This window comes from Talaromyces atroroseus (genome assembly GCF_001907595.1).
Source record: "Talaromyces atroroseus strain IBT 11181 chromosome Unknown scaffold_5, whole genome shotgun sequence".
In the NCBI taxonomy this organism is placed as follows: domain Eukaryota; kingdom Fungi; phylum Ascomycota; class Eurotiomycetes; order Eurotiales; family Trichocomaceae; genus Talaromyces; species Talaromyces atroroseus.
In genome coordinates, this window is record NW_017971437.1 from 1,009,919 (window position 1) to 1,025,121 (window position 15,203).

General features: G+C 49.0%; 4 protein-coding genes across 4 annotated transcripts, besides 1 other annotated feature; all 4 read left to right on the plus strand.

The window, feature by feature from the left end:
* Positions 1-8: 8 nt before the first annotated feature.
* On the plus strand, positions 9-3,237 carry UA08_04800 (hypothetical protein; the record flags this gene model as incomplete). The annotated part of the gene is made up of 3 exons (XM_020267110.1): positions 9-801; positions 856-1,800; positions 1,868-3,237. The coding sequence occupies 3 exons, from the start codon at positions 9-11 to the stop codon at positions 3,235-3,237; spliced, it is 3,108 nt and encodes a 1,035-aa protein (XP_020120102.1).
* A 620-nt stretch (positions 3,238-3,857) lies between these two features.
* On the plus strand, positions 3,858-4,844 carry UA08_04801 (hypothetical protein; the record flags this gene model as incomplete). The annotated part of the gene is made up of 1 exon (XM_020267111.1): positions 3,858-4,844. The coding sequence occupies one exon, from the start codon at positions 3,858-3,860 to the stop codon at positions 4,842-4,844; it is 987 nt and encodes a 328-aa protein (XP_020120095.1).
* A 2,247-nt stretch (positions 4,845-7,091) lies between these two features.
* Positions 7,092-10,148, plus strand: UA08_04802 (hypothetical protein; the record flags this gene model as incomplete). The annotated part of the gene is made up of 8 exons (XM_020267112.1): positions 7,092-7,263; positions 7,317-8,176; positions 8,255-8,280; positions 8,335-8,419; positions 8,476-8,639; positions 8,699-8,837; positions 9,242-9,862; positions 9,915-10,148. 8 exons carry the CDS (start codon positions 7,092-7,094, stop codon positions 10,146-10,148), a joined length of 2,301 nt encoding a protein of 766 aa, XP_020120096.1.
* Positions 10,149-11,833: 1,685 nt separating this feature from the next.
* Positions 11,834-11,876: a repeat region (Identified by RepeatMasker using a combination of RepBase library and repeat library created with RepeatScout).
* Positions 11,877-13,356: 1,480 nt separating this feature from the next.
* Positions 13,357-14,795, plus strand: UA08_04803 (hypothetical protein; the record flags this gene model as incomplete). Its single annotated transcript, XM_020267113.1, has 3 exons — positions 13,357-13,759; positions 13,817-13,956; positions 14,019-14,795. The coding sequence occupies 3 exons, from the start codon at positions 13,357-13,359 to the stop codon at positions 14,793-14,795; spliced, it is 1,320 nt and encodes a 439-aa protein (XP_020120097.1).
* Positions 14,796-15,203: the final 408 nt, after the last annotated feature.

Sequence of the window (15,203 nt, forward strand, 5' to 3'; positions counted from 1 at the left end):
TATGTATAATGAAGGTCCTCGTCCTCGCCATGGCACTCGCCTACGGCGTGTCGGACTACGTGGAAGGTGGCGTCATAACCGCCGTAATCGTAGCCAACATCCTTATCGGATTCTACCAAGAATATCGCGCCGAACAAAAGATGGATGCACTCCGCAGCCTCTCCTCGCCATCTGCCACCGTAATCCGGGACGGCCAGACGAACACCATCCCTTCTACGGAGGTAGTTCCTGGAGACATTGTGCTTGTCAAAACCGGCGATACGGTGCCTGCCGATTTGAGGTTGATAGATGGCATGAATCTAGAATGTGACGAGAAGATTCTCACCGGTGAAGCCATCCCAGTCGCCAAGGATGCTGAGTTTGAGATTCAGGAGAAAAAAAGAGATACGAAAAGAGCCGAATTCGAAACAGGCGTTGGCGACAGATTGAATATGGTCTATTCTTCGTCAACGGTCACCAAGGGACGAGGCAAGGCCATCGTTGTGTATACGGGCATGTTTACTGAGATTGGCAAGATTGCATCGTCCATGCAAAAGAACGGTAGGAATGTTGCTGGCCGCAGAAACAGATCCATGTCCGTCAAGAAATACGGTCCTGTGCAGGCTGTCAGAGGCGGTGGCTTGAGGGTTTGGGATGCGCTAGGCAAATTCCTCGGTCTTACTACTGGCACTCCTTTGCAGATCAAACTGAGCAAGTTGGCATATTGCTTGTTTGGCCTTGCAATTATTTTCGCCATTATTGTGTTTGGCGTAAACAAATTTCACGTCACGAATGAAGTTGCTATCTATGCTATATCTACTGGTATGTTTAATCCGAGCCTCTCGTCGAAAAGATGGAACTAATTAGTATCTGCAGGTATTGCTATCATACCCGAGTCTCTCATTGCAGTCTTGACAATTACCATGGTCGTTGGCATGACCCAGATGCACAAACGCCGTGTCGTTATCCGCCAGCTTTCAGCCCTCGAGGCGCTAGGAGGGGTTACGAATATTTGTAGCGATAAAACTGGCACCCTCACACAGGGTCAGATGGTGACGAGAAAGGCGTGGATTCCAGGCATTGGCACATACAGTGTTAATCAGTCTGATGATGCTAGCGATCCTTCCCGGGGATTTGTCTCTCTGAGCCCTGTCTCAGATGAGGAGAGTCGGGATATCAACAATGCCAGTTCTACGAGGCCGGCAGCGCTATCCTTTGACGAGAAACAAGATAATACAGACACGCAGGCTAAAGAACAGCCAGTTTCCGAAGTAACATCGGAACTGGAAAAGTTCCTGCTCGCATCTTCTCTGTGTAATCTTGCAACAGTGCGGTACGACGACGCTGCAGCAAAATGGCAGACCATGGGCGACCCGACTGAAATCGCATTACAGGTCTTTGCCCACCGCTTCGGATACGGGAAGAAAGTCCTTGAAACGGAGCATGGCTGGAAGGAAATTGCCGAGTATCCCTTCGATAGCGCAATCAAACGGATGTCTGTCATCTACAGCAAGGGATCCGACGAACCGGTGATATTTGTCAAAGGTGCCGTGGAACGCATTATCGATCTATGCACGTCTGTTGGAATCGAGAACCATCAAGAGGAGATGACATCTGATATGAAGGACGAGATTCTTCAACAGATGAGGACTCTTGCAGATCAGGGCTTACGGGTTCTTGCCATCGCCAGGAGGCCAGTACCTACCGGATACCAGAAGGGCGACGAGCTGCATCGTGAGGCTGTTGAAGAAGAATTAAATCTGCTCGGTCTAGCTGGACTGTACGATCCACCAAGAGTGGAGACCAAGGGTGCTATCAAAGGTATGTTTTTTCTCTTCTCCTTGCGCTCTTCCCTGGTTGATAACATTTGCTAACTCGATGACGGTAGAATGTGCAAATGCAGGAATTCGTGTCCATATGTTGACGGGAGACCATCCATCCACAGCAAGTGCAATTGCAAGGGAAGTTGGTATTATTCCGAGGTTTCCAGGGTCCCTCTCGGCCGAAGAAGAAGCTTCTTTAGTCAAAACTGCCGCCGAATTCGACGGCATGACCGATGATCAGATCGATGCAATGCCAACCTTGCCGCTAGTCATCGCTCGATGTGCCCCCGACACAAAGACAAGGATGATCGCGGCACTACATCGCCGCCGAGGCTTTTGCGCCATGACAGGTGATGGTGTCAACGACGCGCCATCACTGCAGGCTGCCGATGTAGGCATTGCGATGGGCATGGGCGGTTCGGATGTGGCTAAATCGGCGTCTGACATAGTCCTCACAGACGACAATTTTGCCAGCATTGTCAATGCGATTGAGGAAGGGCGACGGATGTTTGACAATATTCAAAAGTTCGTGCTGCATTTGCTTGCGTCGAATGTGGCCGAAGTCGTGCTGTTAATTGTTGGCCTGGCCTTTCAAGATAGCGACGGCGTATCCGTCTTCCCACTCTCTCCGCTGCAAATTCTTTGGATCAATATGTTGACTTCGTCCTTCCCTGCATTCGGACTAGGTCGCGAGAAAGCGTCGGCTTCGGTGATGCAGCGTCCCCCTCACAACATGAAGAAAGGGGTTTTCACTTGGCAGGTCGTCGTAGACATGATTGTATACGGGATGATCATGGGAACGCTCACTCTACTCACATTCGTGATCATCGTTTATGGTGTGGGCAGCGGCACCTCCGACCTAGGAATTGACTGTAACAGGAAAGAGTCCGACGCCTGTCATGTTGTTTTCCGCGCGCGAGCTGCAGTCTTTGCAGAACTCACTTGGCTCATACTGATCTCAGCATGGGAATTTAAAAACATCCGGAACAGCTTGTTCAATCTTGATCCGCTACGTGCTGCACAGAAAGATACTCGTTTCCCGTTTTTTAGAGATATTTGGGAGAACCATTTCCTCTTCTGGGCCGTGGTGATCGGGGCAATATCTGTGTTTCCGGCAGTCTATATACCGGGCTTAAACACAGATGTCTTCAAACACCAGGGAATCTCCTGGGAATGGGGGCTATCCTTTGGCGCGGTAATCATTTTTGTCCTATGCGCAGAGGCATGGAAAGGATTGAAACGTTGCACAGGTTGGTTCGGTGAGCATGAAAGCGGAGGCTATACCTCCGCCTCTGAATCGGACATTGGGCTGAAACATGGCCTTTCCAGCCCTAAGAGGTCTTTGACCAAGGGCAGCCATGGAAGCTTCTGGACAGACAGTCGAAGAACCAGCATGAGGAAGAGCGAGCCGACCGGGGAGATGGAAGTTGTATAGCTTTGCACATACCTCGGCATCTTTTAAAGGGTAGTTCCTTTGAATAGAATGAAAGACATAATTTCATGCGATCAGATATCAGATCCATCCAATTTGAAACGCATCAGTAGTTGGCTCTGAGAGATGTAGAGTGTATTTATTGACTTGGAGTCTCTTGAAGAGACTCTTCGGCTTCTTCCTAATTGAGAGACTGAACTATCAGAGCTCGGCTCTATTCCCTTGAGTTTTATGATTTCGAAACATCCATGGCTTGTAGTAATTGCCAATAGTTAGTCCAGGGTTGAATCCAAAATAAGCAGTTGACTTGAAGTTTAAACGTCGGAACGGAAAAACAATTGAGCGCGGGTTTTCCTGTGGGTCGTTGATCGGTGTTGTGTTTGTATCAGCATCGATATCAGACGGCATTTTTGGACTCAGATCAACTGCCTCCAGAAAGAAACAAAGACCTAAGGAAAGAGCTACCAGGCATGAATTAAACAGAAGTTGCAACTTTTTTTTTGTCTATGCGCTACGAGAGTTAGACCCATTCTAACGCCTGATCCTTGCGCACTTCAAGCCTCAAGCTTCGGGGGCAAGATATCCCTGGCAAAAACCGGTCTTCTACTTGAATAGAAGCGGAAATGGCAAATCCCTCTTTTCTCCGGCCTGCTGCAGTGGCAACGACACGCAAGTTGGTCGACTGCTCAATAAGACGTGGTCATGGCTACCCCCGTAAACAAGCATTGCGCCATCATTCCTCATCATCTGTGTCTGCAGACGAGCTGTCGCATTTTTCAGGACTGGCTAGCAGCTGGTGGGATCCCATGGGCCCGTCGCGGGTACTTCATTTGATGAATCCCACGCGGCATGATTTCATCGCCTCATGCCTTGCGGAATCAAGGTCATCTACCCAGCATGGTCTGCGTTACCTCGACATAGGCTGCGGAGGCGGCATATTTGCAGAATCACTTGCTCGAACTCTTCAGTCAGGGAAGTCGCCCACTGCAGGGCTACATCCGCGCACAAAAGCAGCATCTATCGTTGCTATTGATCCGTCAACGAGTTTGATCAAGATTGCTCGAGATCATGCACGCATGGATCCAACAGTGTTTGAGCACCTACAGAATGGTGCATTCAGATATGAGAATACTACTGTCGAGTCGTTGTCGTCAGCCACTACTAATCCAGACAACAAATTTGACGTCGTTACACTCTTTGAAGTCATTGAGCACGTTGATCCTCAGACCTCCTCGCCTATGGCATTCCTTACACACTGTCTCAAATTACTCAATCCCGGCGGGTGGTTAATTGGCTCGACCATCGCGCGCACAGTACCGTCATTCATAGTCAACAAAATGGTCGCCGAAGCACCATGGCCGATCGGCGTTGTTCCCTGGGGTACGCACGAGTGGAGCAAATTCGTCAATGCAGACGAGCTTCAGGGATGGGTGGAAGAGGGTCTTATGAGAGCTGCAGACGGGCCGGCTCAACGAGCTGGCAGCGAAGCACTGCGCGGTATGAAGTGGAAAGTTGCCGGTGTGGTTTACGTGCCGGGATGGGGATGGAAGATGGTTGATGGTGGAGAAGACTGGGGGAATTACTTCTGGGCTGTGCAAAAGGGTGTATAGTAGTTGATTGTGTACTGTATTATAGTATGACTGTACGGGGTATTGTAATTGTCTAATAGACTGGCGTATCTTGAACCGAATTCTTCTAATAAATTTCAGAATCATGATGTCGAGACAATCTTTCGCACCATGTTTATATGCGGCCTATCCGTATCAGGGAAAAGAATAATAAAGATCTGGTTCCGAATTGAGCTTCTTGTTAACTAGGATATACATGATATCATACCGGCCATGCAGCATCATCCATAGACACCATATCACAGAGCCTAAATCTCTCCCAGTTACGAAACCGACGGCGGTGGTTTTTGCCCATATACAAAATAATACCGCGAGTAGCCATGGAATTTTAGGTCACGAAGTTCTTTCCTTACTCCGGCGAGCAAGACTTGGATTTGGACTGTGCTCCATCCCAGAACCCTGGTGAATAATGCATACGAATATGCATCTAGAGCCTCCAGCATCATCGCTTGCTGATACATACCTAGTGATTTCATCTTTGGATCTTTGGCCCAAGTCGAGTAAGGAACCTGTCATCATTCAGACCATGTCTACCCGAAGAAGAAGAAGCAATCATACCTTGTAAATTTCTTCCCTGACATTCACAAATCCAATATCTATTAGCCAGTCCTTATAATTCCCTGCGACGCCCATTGGTTTTTTTTTTTTTTTGAATATAAGGCTCGCTTCGATGAGCCTGTCGCGCCACTCAAGCAAAATTGGAGCTCGTTCAATAGTATCATCGTCACAGAAAACCCCGACAGTAGGTTCGGCGAGTTCAAGCCATCCGCCGTCGTTGAGTTTCGTCAAAGCTTGACCAAATAGTCTCTGGTAGTCCCTAACCGAACCTTCAATATTGCGCGCGTGGATAAAGTCGAAGGAATGTGAGAAGTTCCAATCCAACTAAAAGTCATCTATCTCAAAGTGACAGTTTGGCGAAACCCTGCTTGCATCAGCCGTAGGACTTTCGATGAGGCTACCTAGGTATTGAAACTCGTTTCCTACCAAGTTGATTGAATAGGACTTAGATCCGTCCCTAGTTAGATGTGAGAAATCATGTCTGATAGATGAGCGATCTTACTTGCCGGTGACAATTGGCTTGTGGATTTCGGCTATCCCTCCGTGTTAATACGTACTATCATAATTTCTTCACGTTGAGTGAACAGAGCATACTCTGCCATATCTATCGCCCAAGCACCTGTCCCGGTGCCAAGGTCCAAGACTCTTGATATGTCCCTAGGTATTGGGGCACGGTATAATTCTCCGTTTAAGACCATGAGAAAGATATGATGGAGCTTGCTGAAGTTTCAGCAGCGTCGTTTTAGGATACACCTATGTCGCAGCGATACTCACTAGATCGAGACGGTCTTGCTCTCTTTCATCATTGGGCTGTGAAAATTGGGTATCAGACCAGAACAGTAAAGCTATAACAGCCGAGAAAAGGTACATACAATGACATATTCGCCCTCCCTGTATGCGTGATATCGACGCCCATTCTGGCAAATTGAAACTTTTATCAAAGACTGTCCTTCATGTCCTTGTCACAACTTTTGAACGAATCTTCATACTTCATATCTAGAGAGCTGTCAACCTGTGTTTTTGATGATCTCCTTACTTACCGGTAGTTGAACACACTTGACGCCAGCGAGGCCTTCGAGCTCGCTGCGTCTCTGTACTCAAAGACCGATTAGCCACGCACTCGATGATGCATGAATGTTTTCGACGCACGATTGCAACTCATCGGCGTCATTGTATACAGAGCCATCCTATATGATGTTAGTGAGCCTAGCAGACCCTCTGGAATGTACGCACCTCAGGCGTGATAGCGGGCCCCGACGACTTGGTGGCACAAATTCAGGTTACAAGCTTACCACGTAGGTAAAGGGTTACTTTTCATTCACGGAGTGTAGTCTAAAATATGAAGCGGAGCTAGCTGTACGAGGCCGGCCGGCAAATAATACTCCGGTAGACGCCGGGCATACACTACACATGCACCTAGACAGCCTAGGCAATAAGGTGTCCATCTTGCCGCGCGCGTTCTAGTGAAATGAAACGAACTAATTCAATATCAGCGAGTATCCCCCAAATCCTGTAGCGAGTAGTACTCCGTAGTAAATTTAGATAGTGACACATGGCATGATTGCCGGGTGAAATGCTGTTTCCTGCCCATTGCTCGATGCATCACCTCTGTGCCGCATAATACGGAGAACTCGCATTATCTCTGCGGCGCAGTCTGTGCCTATGCTCTGTATGTCGTTGGATTGGCGGTTTATCGGCTCTGGCTGTCGCCACTGGCCGGATTCCCAGGGCCTAGGCTTGCGGCGGCTACTGCATGGTACGAGTTCTACTTTGATGCGCTCTGCCACGGCAAATATACATTCGAAATTGCCCGAATGCACAAAGAATATGGTTGACGATCACAGTCCTATTTTGCAGAAGCTTTCATACCGCGCATCACTGCTGACTTATGTGCAGGGCCAATCGTTCGTATCAGTCCGTGGGAGCTCCATGTCGACGATCCGAGCTTCTACGAAGTGCTTTATTCGCGCAACAGTCCTCGTCATAAGTACAAGTTTTATGCAAACATATTTGGCAACGAGAGGGCAACCATTGCCGTGCTGGACCATGCACACCACCGCCTGCTTAGATCGAATATGAACCCCTACTTCTCCACGGCGCGTGTCCGACAGCTCGAGCCAGAAATACGGACGCTAGCTAACAAGCTGTGTCATCGTCTCAAGTCCTTTCAAGGAACAAGCGTCCCCATCAACATGCACCATGCATACAGCTGTTTCGCAACCGACATCATATCCGATTATACCATAGGTATTTGGTTTCACTTCTTGGACACCTCGGATTTTTCCCCACAGTGGAGTGAAACATTAAGCGGGATAGCAAAGAGCAGTGTCTTTTTCAAGCCCTTTCCCTGGCTGCTCGCAATAATGAAAGCATTGCCGGAAGGGCTTGTGGGCTGGCTTAATCCCGGAATGGGGCTGATGTTCAAATTTCAACATCGCTGCCGGGAGCGTATAACTTCTATTATCGAAAGCCAGAAAAACGGAACTGAGGAGAAAGTTAAGTTCTCTCATCCGACATCTTTTCATGATGTATTGAGGAGCAACTTGCCGTCTGAAGAGAAGAATGCTGAGCGATTGGCGCAGGAGATCCAGGTGGTGATTGGTGCTGGAGGCGAAACCGTCGCCAAAGCTTTGAGCTGGATTACTTATTATCTTTTAGAAAACCCACAGACTCTAGAGAAATTAAAGAAGGAGCTCAATGAAAAGGATCCAGATCAGCAAGCGTCGTTGACAGAGTTGGAGAATATGCCTTATTTGGTAGGTTTTTTCTTTACATTACCTAGTTTTTTTCTCTTTTTCTTTCTTTCTTTTTATTTTCAACTGATTATTCCCAAGACTTCGGTAATACTAGAGGGGCTCAGGTACGTATAATAGCATTCACATATGTGTATTGCTCATCATTCGCTTCTATCCAGGCTTTCATACGGGGTCAGCACCCGACTGGCCCGAATCTCTCCAGACCGAGCTCTGCAGTTTAACGACTGGACTATTCCCGCAGGAGTAAGCTAAACACTCGTAGCCAACCAAGCCAGGGCTAACCTCCTTACCCCTCTAAGACCCCTATTAGTATGACCAGCGTCTTTATGCATCACAATGGAACCATCTTTCCAGACTCGTATAACTTCGTTCCAGAGCGATGGATGGACGTGGAACAACGCAAGCAGCTTGAAAAATACATGGTCGCCTTCACCAAAGGATCACGGCAGTGTATTGGAATGAAGTATGTTGTCTCTTTTGGATCTCTCTCGGGTTTGAGTAGAGCTGATCTATAATCTGTAGCCTTGCCCGGTCAGAAATGCTGTTGGCCATATCGAAGGTATTCCGTGAACTGAGCTTCGAGCTGTACGAGACAAACCGAGAGGATGTCACCCTGGCCCACGAGCTTTTCCTACCGTTCCCGAAGCTTTCAAGCAAAGGCGTAAGGGTGCTGGTGACGGGATGAATGACGAACATTGCGGTTTTGTACATATATGCGACAGTTTGACAGTAAGTAACCCTTCGTCGCTGCGTAGTTAGTTGGAGTGTAGTTGAGCTTTATTGACAAAGCAATGTGTAGAATAGTTAGTTACGAGATACGGCTGATTGTCACTCTTTTGTGGATGTTGACAGAGGATTGTGACGAGTGGAGCTAGACACCTTAGGCACCAGGCCATTCCCTTATCTGTTGTTTATTTTGTCTCCACCTGCAGCTGCATCCAATCAGATACGCACAAGCAGCACGCTTTATCTACTGTACTGTAAACAGTTCCCAGTTTCCAACTTCCAAGTTGCCAAACCAACCCACCACCACCACCTCATACAACTATCGTCACTTGGTCGTAGAATATGCACCTCACTCTTTCTCGGAGGACCTTGAAGCCATACATCGCCGAGTTCCTCGGAACGGCCCTCCTTATTGTCATCGGAGACGGAGTGGTCGCACAATGTCTTCTATCCGACTATCGATACGGCACCTGGTTGTCCATCAACATTGCCTGGGCAGCTGCCGTCTGCATATCTAGCTATCTCGACAACCCCAGTCCTTCTATCAACCCGGCTGTCACCATCTGTATGGCCCTAGTTCGCCCTGCTGAAGGCCAGTGGAAAAAGCTGCCCGGTAAGCTATTCGCCCAGTTTCTGGGCGGATTTGTCGGTGCCGCACTCGTATATATCAACTATCGCTCGGCCATTCGGGCATGGGATCCCGAGTATACCATCCCCGGAGGATCAATTCTAAGTCCCCGAGGCCACCATTCGGCCGGCATTTTCTCGACCTATCCCTCCGACTTGCTAGTTTCAAACTGGGAGGCTGCTTTCTCGGAAGGTCTTGGTGCCGCCGTTCTCATGTTTGGGGCTCTCAGCATCTCGGATGCTGGCAACGCACTTCGATTCCAGTCTCCGCAGCTCTCGATGTTCCTGCTACTTCTTGCTATTGGTGCTGCTCTTGGTTGGCAGACAGGATACGTATGTAGCTCGCCTTGCTATTTGAAACCCCCCTTACTAATCACATTCAAAGGCTATTAACCCGGCGCGTGACTTTGGTCCAAGGCTGTTCTCCGCAATCGTCTACGGGAGCGAGGTTTTTAGCGCTGACGGCTACTACTTCGTCGTCCCTCTGTTCGCTCCAATTGTTGGCTGTCTCGTGGGAGCTATAACCTATGACTCGTTCCTCTACGAAGGCGAAGGGTCTCGCGTTACGGATACTCTTGACAAGGTGGAGAATCGAGATGGCACTCTCCGATTGGATTGAGGGCCATATGTGGCTGTACTCCGTATGGAGCCATGGACAAACAGCGAGATTCAGTAATCTGTGCCCATGGCTTGTGGATCTATTGACCCAGCTTATTTCCTGGCAAGACATGTTGATGCACTATGATGTGTCTTGTCTACCTACGACAAGATTGTGATGTTATTTGAACGAAGATAGAATAGAATAGATAGATAAAGTATTCAAGTATAGTTTATATGCATATGTATATATTTATTACTGAGGACCTGGATTTAGATTTCTATGCAGCTCTCTTGACCAACTTGCGTCACGAGACATGCAGAAATAGATTCGAGCTATGGCCCGAGGAGGTTAGACACGCTACAGACTCAAAGTGACTTAGTGAATCAAGAATCTTACTAGGCTAGCTAGCAGATCGGAATAGCAAGTTGTGCCACGCCCCTTACTACGTGGGTGTCGATGGCGTCGGTGGCTGAGATAGCCGCCCCTGAGTATGGACCAGATTAGTCGATGCCCCCTTTTTCTTCTTTTCTAGAAGTTCTAGAAACATGCCTAATCCGTGTAATTAGTAATGCCACCCCGTTTCACCCTGAAACCCGCCATCCAGCCAATCAGAGAGACCCGCTGCCGTGCCACCCGGTTTCAGGTTCTTTCACCACGTCGTCGACCCCCTTTTGCCACCGGCCAGCAGTTGCTATGCAGCTGTCTCCTATAGATCCCAGTGTGGAAATTGAACAACCCTACGTGGCTTGCGCGCTGCGCCAGGAAAATGCACGAAAAGCAAAGAACGAAACGACGCCGGCCTTGGCGTCCTTCCTCATCGGGCTTCGCGCTGACATGGATCCTTCTAGCGGCGTTCTGGAAAGAACATTGCTATTATTGGAAATTGGCCTCGTTACGGACTAATACGGTGCTGGCTAGAACTGCAGATACGTGTTAGAAACTTGGTACGAGCATCCGAAGTTAAATTAGAATGAACAAACAGCTCACAAAAGCATGCCGTGCTACGCTCGTTTACTCCTTAATTACCGCATGCTGAGGACTCTGGATGGAACAAAAATCACTTGACAAGGATAAGCGTGGAATACCCTCGGAACAAAAGCAGTCTTTCTTACTCCGTACACGGACATGGTGTTCGAACAGGCGCCAACTCTGGCCCGCACACGAGCCCCAATGAGATGCTCCGTTCCGAGTTGATGATGCAGTCCGGGCGGCTACATCCTAGGTTTAGACGTTAGCGTGCGCCCCCTTGGCGTCTTGAGGAGAGTCGAGTCAACCACAAGTACGGGCATCATGACATGCCTGACTCGCGAGCGAAAATCTGCCGCTGCAAATTTATTCCTGTAGTTGATGAAATCCCGTCTTTATGTCCGTCTGTTTCGAGTCCACAGTTCAAAGTTTGCTTTCGATCTGCGCACCGTATCAATGCCCAGTTCCACTGTATCCAGGTCTCCACCGCGCACTCGCAAGCCTCCCTTACCGTCGGGACGGGGTAAGATGGTAGAGAAAGTTAGCGTGCATTTAGCCAGCGCGACCTCTGGCCGTTTGTTGCCGCCTGCTCCATCTTGTCTGTGCTGCAGCTCTGGCCCTATCCTTGTTTAGTTGGGTCCACCGCCGACTCATCCTGTCGCAGCAGGCAGGCGGCAAGCTGGACGTTCTGATTCAAGAGATGTCAGCGCATGCCACATGGCGTTGTTGCTGCTTCTGTAGCTGTTGTTGTAGTAGTAGTAGTAGTAGTAGTAGTAGTAGTTGTTGTTTTGTTGAAGAGAGCCTAGTAGAGAGAAAGAGAGAGAGAGAGAGAGAGAGTGTGTGTGTGTGTGTGTGCACTGGAAGAGTCAGAGTAGACAGAGTCAAGAGGAAAGAAGCTCCTTCCCGGCGGCCCCAACAACAACCTTACGCTTATTAAATAATCCTATCGGCGCTAAGCAGCCTCCGTACCCGTATTACCGTAATTAACCTCGTCCCCCCCCAATTATCCCTGTATAGTATACCAAGCATGGCACTATTTATTTTCTGGGATGTGATTCTTCTTCCTCCTCGTCCTCTCTCTTCTTCTCGACGTTTTTCCCCTCCCACCCCTCCCCCCTGTCTGTGTCGTTGTCTCACGCCGTACGTAACTGACTGACTCAACGTGCTTTTTCTTTCATCGCTCGGATCCACTGGTATTTTTCTTTCACCGCGCCAATCTTCCTCATTGGGTTGCCCTCGCACTGCGTACCGCGCGCGCCATAGCCGCACAACAACCTCGTACCTAACAGCACCTTGGCTTATAATTCCGAGCTCATCCCTCCTGCATCAGCTCTGTCGTCGTGTTTTTGAGTATCGGCTCTAGTTTTGTTCTGACATCCGTTGTGGTACGTAAGCAAGCATCTCGACTGACCCAAGCAAGCACACAAAGCCATGCTTTCCTGCCTTTCTCTCTGCCACAGACCCTTTGGGCAACAACATCAACACGTAACAACGGATCGGTTGCAGTTTGGCCATATCCCCTGTGTCTCACTTTCTTGCTGTTTTATTCCCACTTTCGGGTTGAAAGTGATGGGGCAGTGGCAGGGTTGCCGGGCAGAAGGCAACAGGTCGAGAAAGCAGATCGAGACCAGTCCATGCCTCGCTCTCCCTGACCGGCCTGCTGTCACCATTCCTCATCTTCTTTTCTTTTCTCCTTCTTTCAGTTCAAGCACGTAATATACTACGAGAGCTGAGCTGATATTCTGCATTTATAGGAGCTTGCCTACAACTGTACGCAGCGTAATTTGCCAGCGCCACTACCCGAAGATTTCAAAGGCAATAGGGACCCAACTCGAGACGCAGAAAGAGCAACCGTAAAGTTTTATGATTTCTTCGGAGATTTCGATTCCTTGATCTGCAATAATTAGACGGCTTCGCGCTCGTGCTTTGAATCCTAACAACGCGACATTCTTATCAAGACCTACACAACGGCTACATAAGTGTTGGTTCGTTTGCCTCTCCAAAGCAGTCATCTCCCTGCGCTGTTTTCATGTGAACCTTTTTTTTTCCTATTTCAAATAATACTAACGGTCATGTTTCCATCAGGATTACGCTACGTTTGTGATTGTTCGCATTGTCTACGAAGCTCGACGTCCAGTGTTGCGCATACATCATCACTTTCATTCTACATTGTACAAATACCGTGGTCTCGATCGTGCCTCCCGCGGACCCTGCAATCCAACTTGAAATCGATTGAACAGCCTGCCCGTAGAGGCAGGTCATGGAGATCCCGACTATACTGAATAGGAAGGCGTCCGCAGCAGTTGCCGCAGACCCTCGCTTCCAGGCACAACTCGCACAGGCGGTTCACTTACATACACAAGAGATGAGCGAGCAAGCAACATCTCAACCCGGCGAACATGCCGTGCTGGGCTACCCTCCCAATGCCCAGCATCTTCATCAGATGCCCCATGTGCCCCCGCAAGGAATGCATCCTCACCCAGCCAATGGTGTGCAATTAATGCCGAATGCCTACGTCCATGCAGGCTTTCCTCCAAACCCTCCCCAGCAATTGCCCCCTACTCCACCTGTACAGCAAACTCGCCCCGAGCCAGCACCACGGGTCTTCCATTGCTCTACTTGTCAGAAAGGATTTGCTCGTCGCAGCGATCTAGCTCGTCATGGTAAGATGATCACTTTATGAACGCATTGGTGTTGTCCAGACTACTCACTTTATTCAGAACGCATTCACAGCGGAATTCGTCCCCACGCATGTGACTGGCCTGGCTGTGGAAAACAATTCATTCAACGCTCGGCATTGACTGTTCATGCGCGTGTCCATACGGGAGAGAAACCCCACATGTGCGAGCGATGTGGAAAGGTATGTTTATTTTTTCCTTGGTGAAATGAGGTGTAAGAGGTTCTATGCTAACATTGACGTAGCCATTCAGCGATTCCTCATCCCTCGCGCGGCATCGTAGGATCCATTCTGGCAAACGGCCCTACAAGTGCCCCTATGCGAATTGCCAGAAAACCTTCACTCGTCGGACCACACTCACTCGGCACCAGAATCACCACACAGGAACCATTGAGGAAGCAGCGGCCCAAACCGAAGCTAGTTTGCGACAAAACAAAGAAAGATCAGCACGCCCTTCAGAAAGCGTCTATTCAGAGACTGGGTCTGGCCATTCCACCCCTTCTCCAGGACAGCAAGTTTCAATGGGCCTAGGAAGCGAACTTCCACCATTGAATATTATACGTTCTACAGGGGAATATTACGTCCCCAATGGGTCAATCCCGCCGCACGTCCGCGGCGATTTCCAGCAAGGAAGCCCTCGTGCTTCTCCCACGGTCACATCGCCTTCCTTGTCGAACTATAGCAGTCACCCACGCCCTTCAATGACCTCACATCCGACCGGATATGGCCCACCTCAACCACTCGAACCACCGGCAAATAATGATCATCGGCCTGGCAGTGTCACAGGTAGTCCACATATGACGAGCATGGGCTGGGCATCGCCGTCTCATGGCAGCATACCGTCACCTGGTTCTGCTCACGACTATGGCTACCCGGAGCCAAACGCTGCCGCATATGCCAGTGCTATGCCTCCACATATGTATTTTCCAAACTCGACCATTCGACGACCTGGCAGCACTGAGCCGGAGAATTATGAGATGAAACCCAGAATAGGACCTGATGGGTGGTCTACCCCGATCTGATTTCCGAGTGATTTTCTTTTCGCATTTTTCCTATTTTCATTTCTGTCTTCTGTGTTTGAACTAAAGCGAACCAATATCCCCCATTCGTCCGGTTACGATAATCTCTGAGCATTGATTTACCTTTTTTTTCTTATCTATTTCATCCTGACTCCACCGTTTTCTATTGATGAGCCATGTTTTGGATACCTCTGTCTCTGCTGAAGGAGACAAAATAATATGTGATGAACTCACCGCATTCGCACTGGATGGAGTAGGAGTAGGAGCATAGTATGGATGGTACGGGGGGTTCATTTGTTGGTGCTTGCTCGTATTTTCCCTTGCTCGAATTCGTTTGTCGATTGTTCTTTGCTAAGGATGTTGTTCATGATTATATATTAAGCGTTTGATATGGTGTTTCCCTCCCCCCCC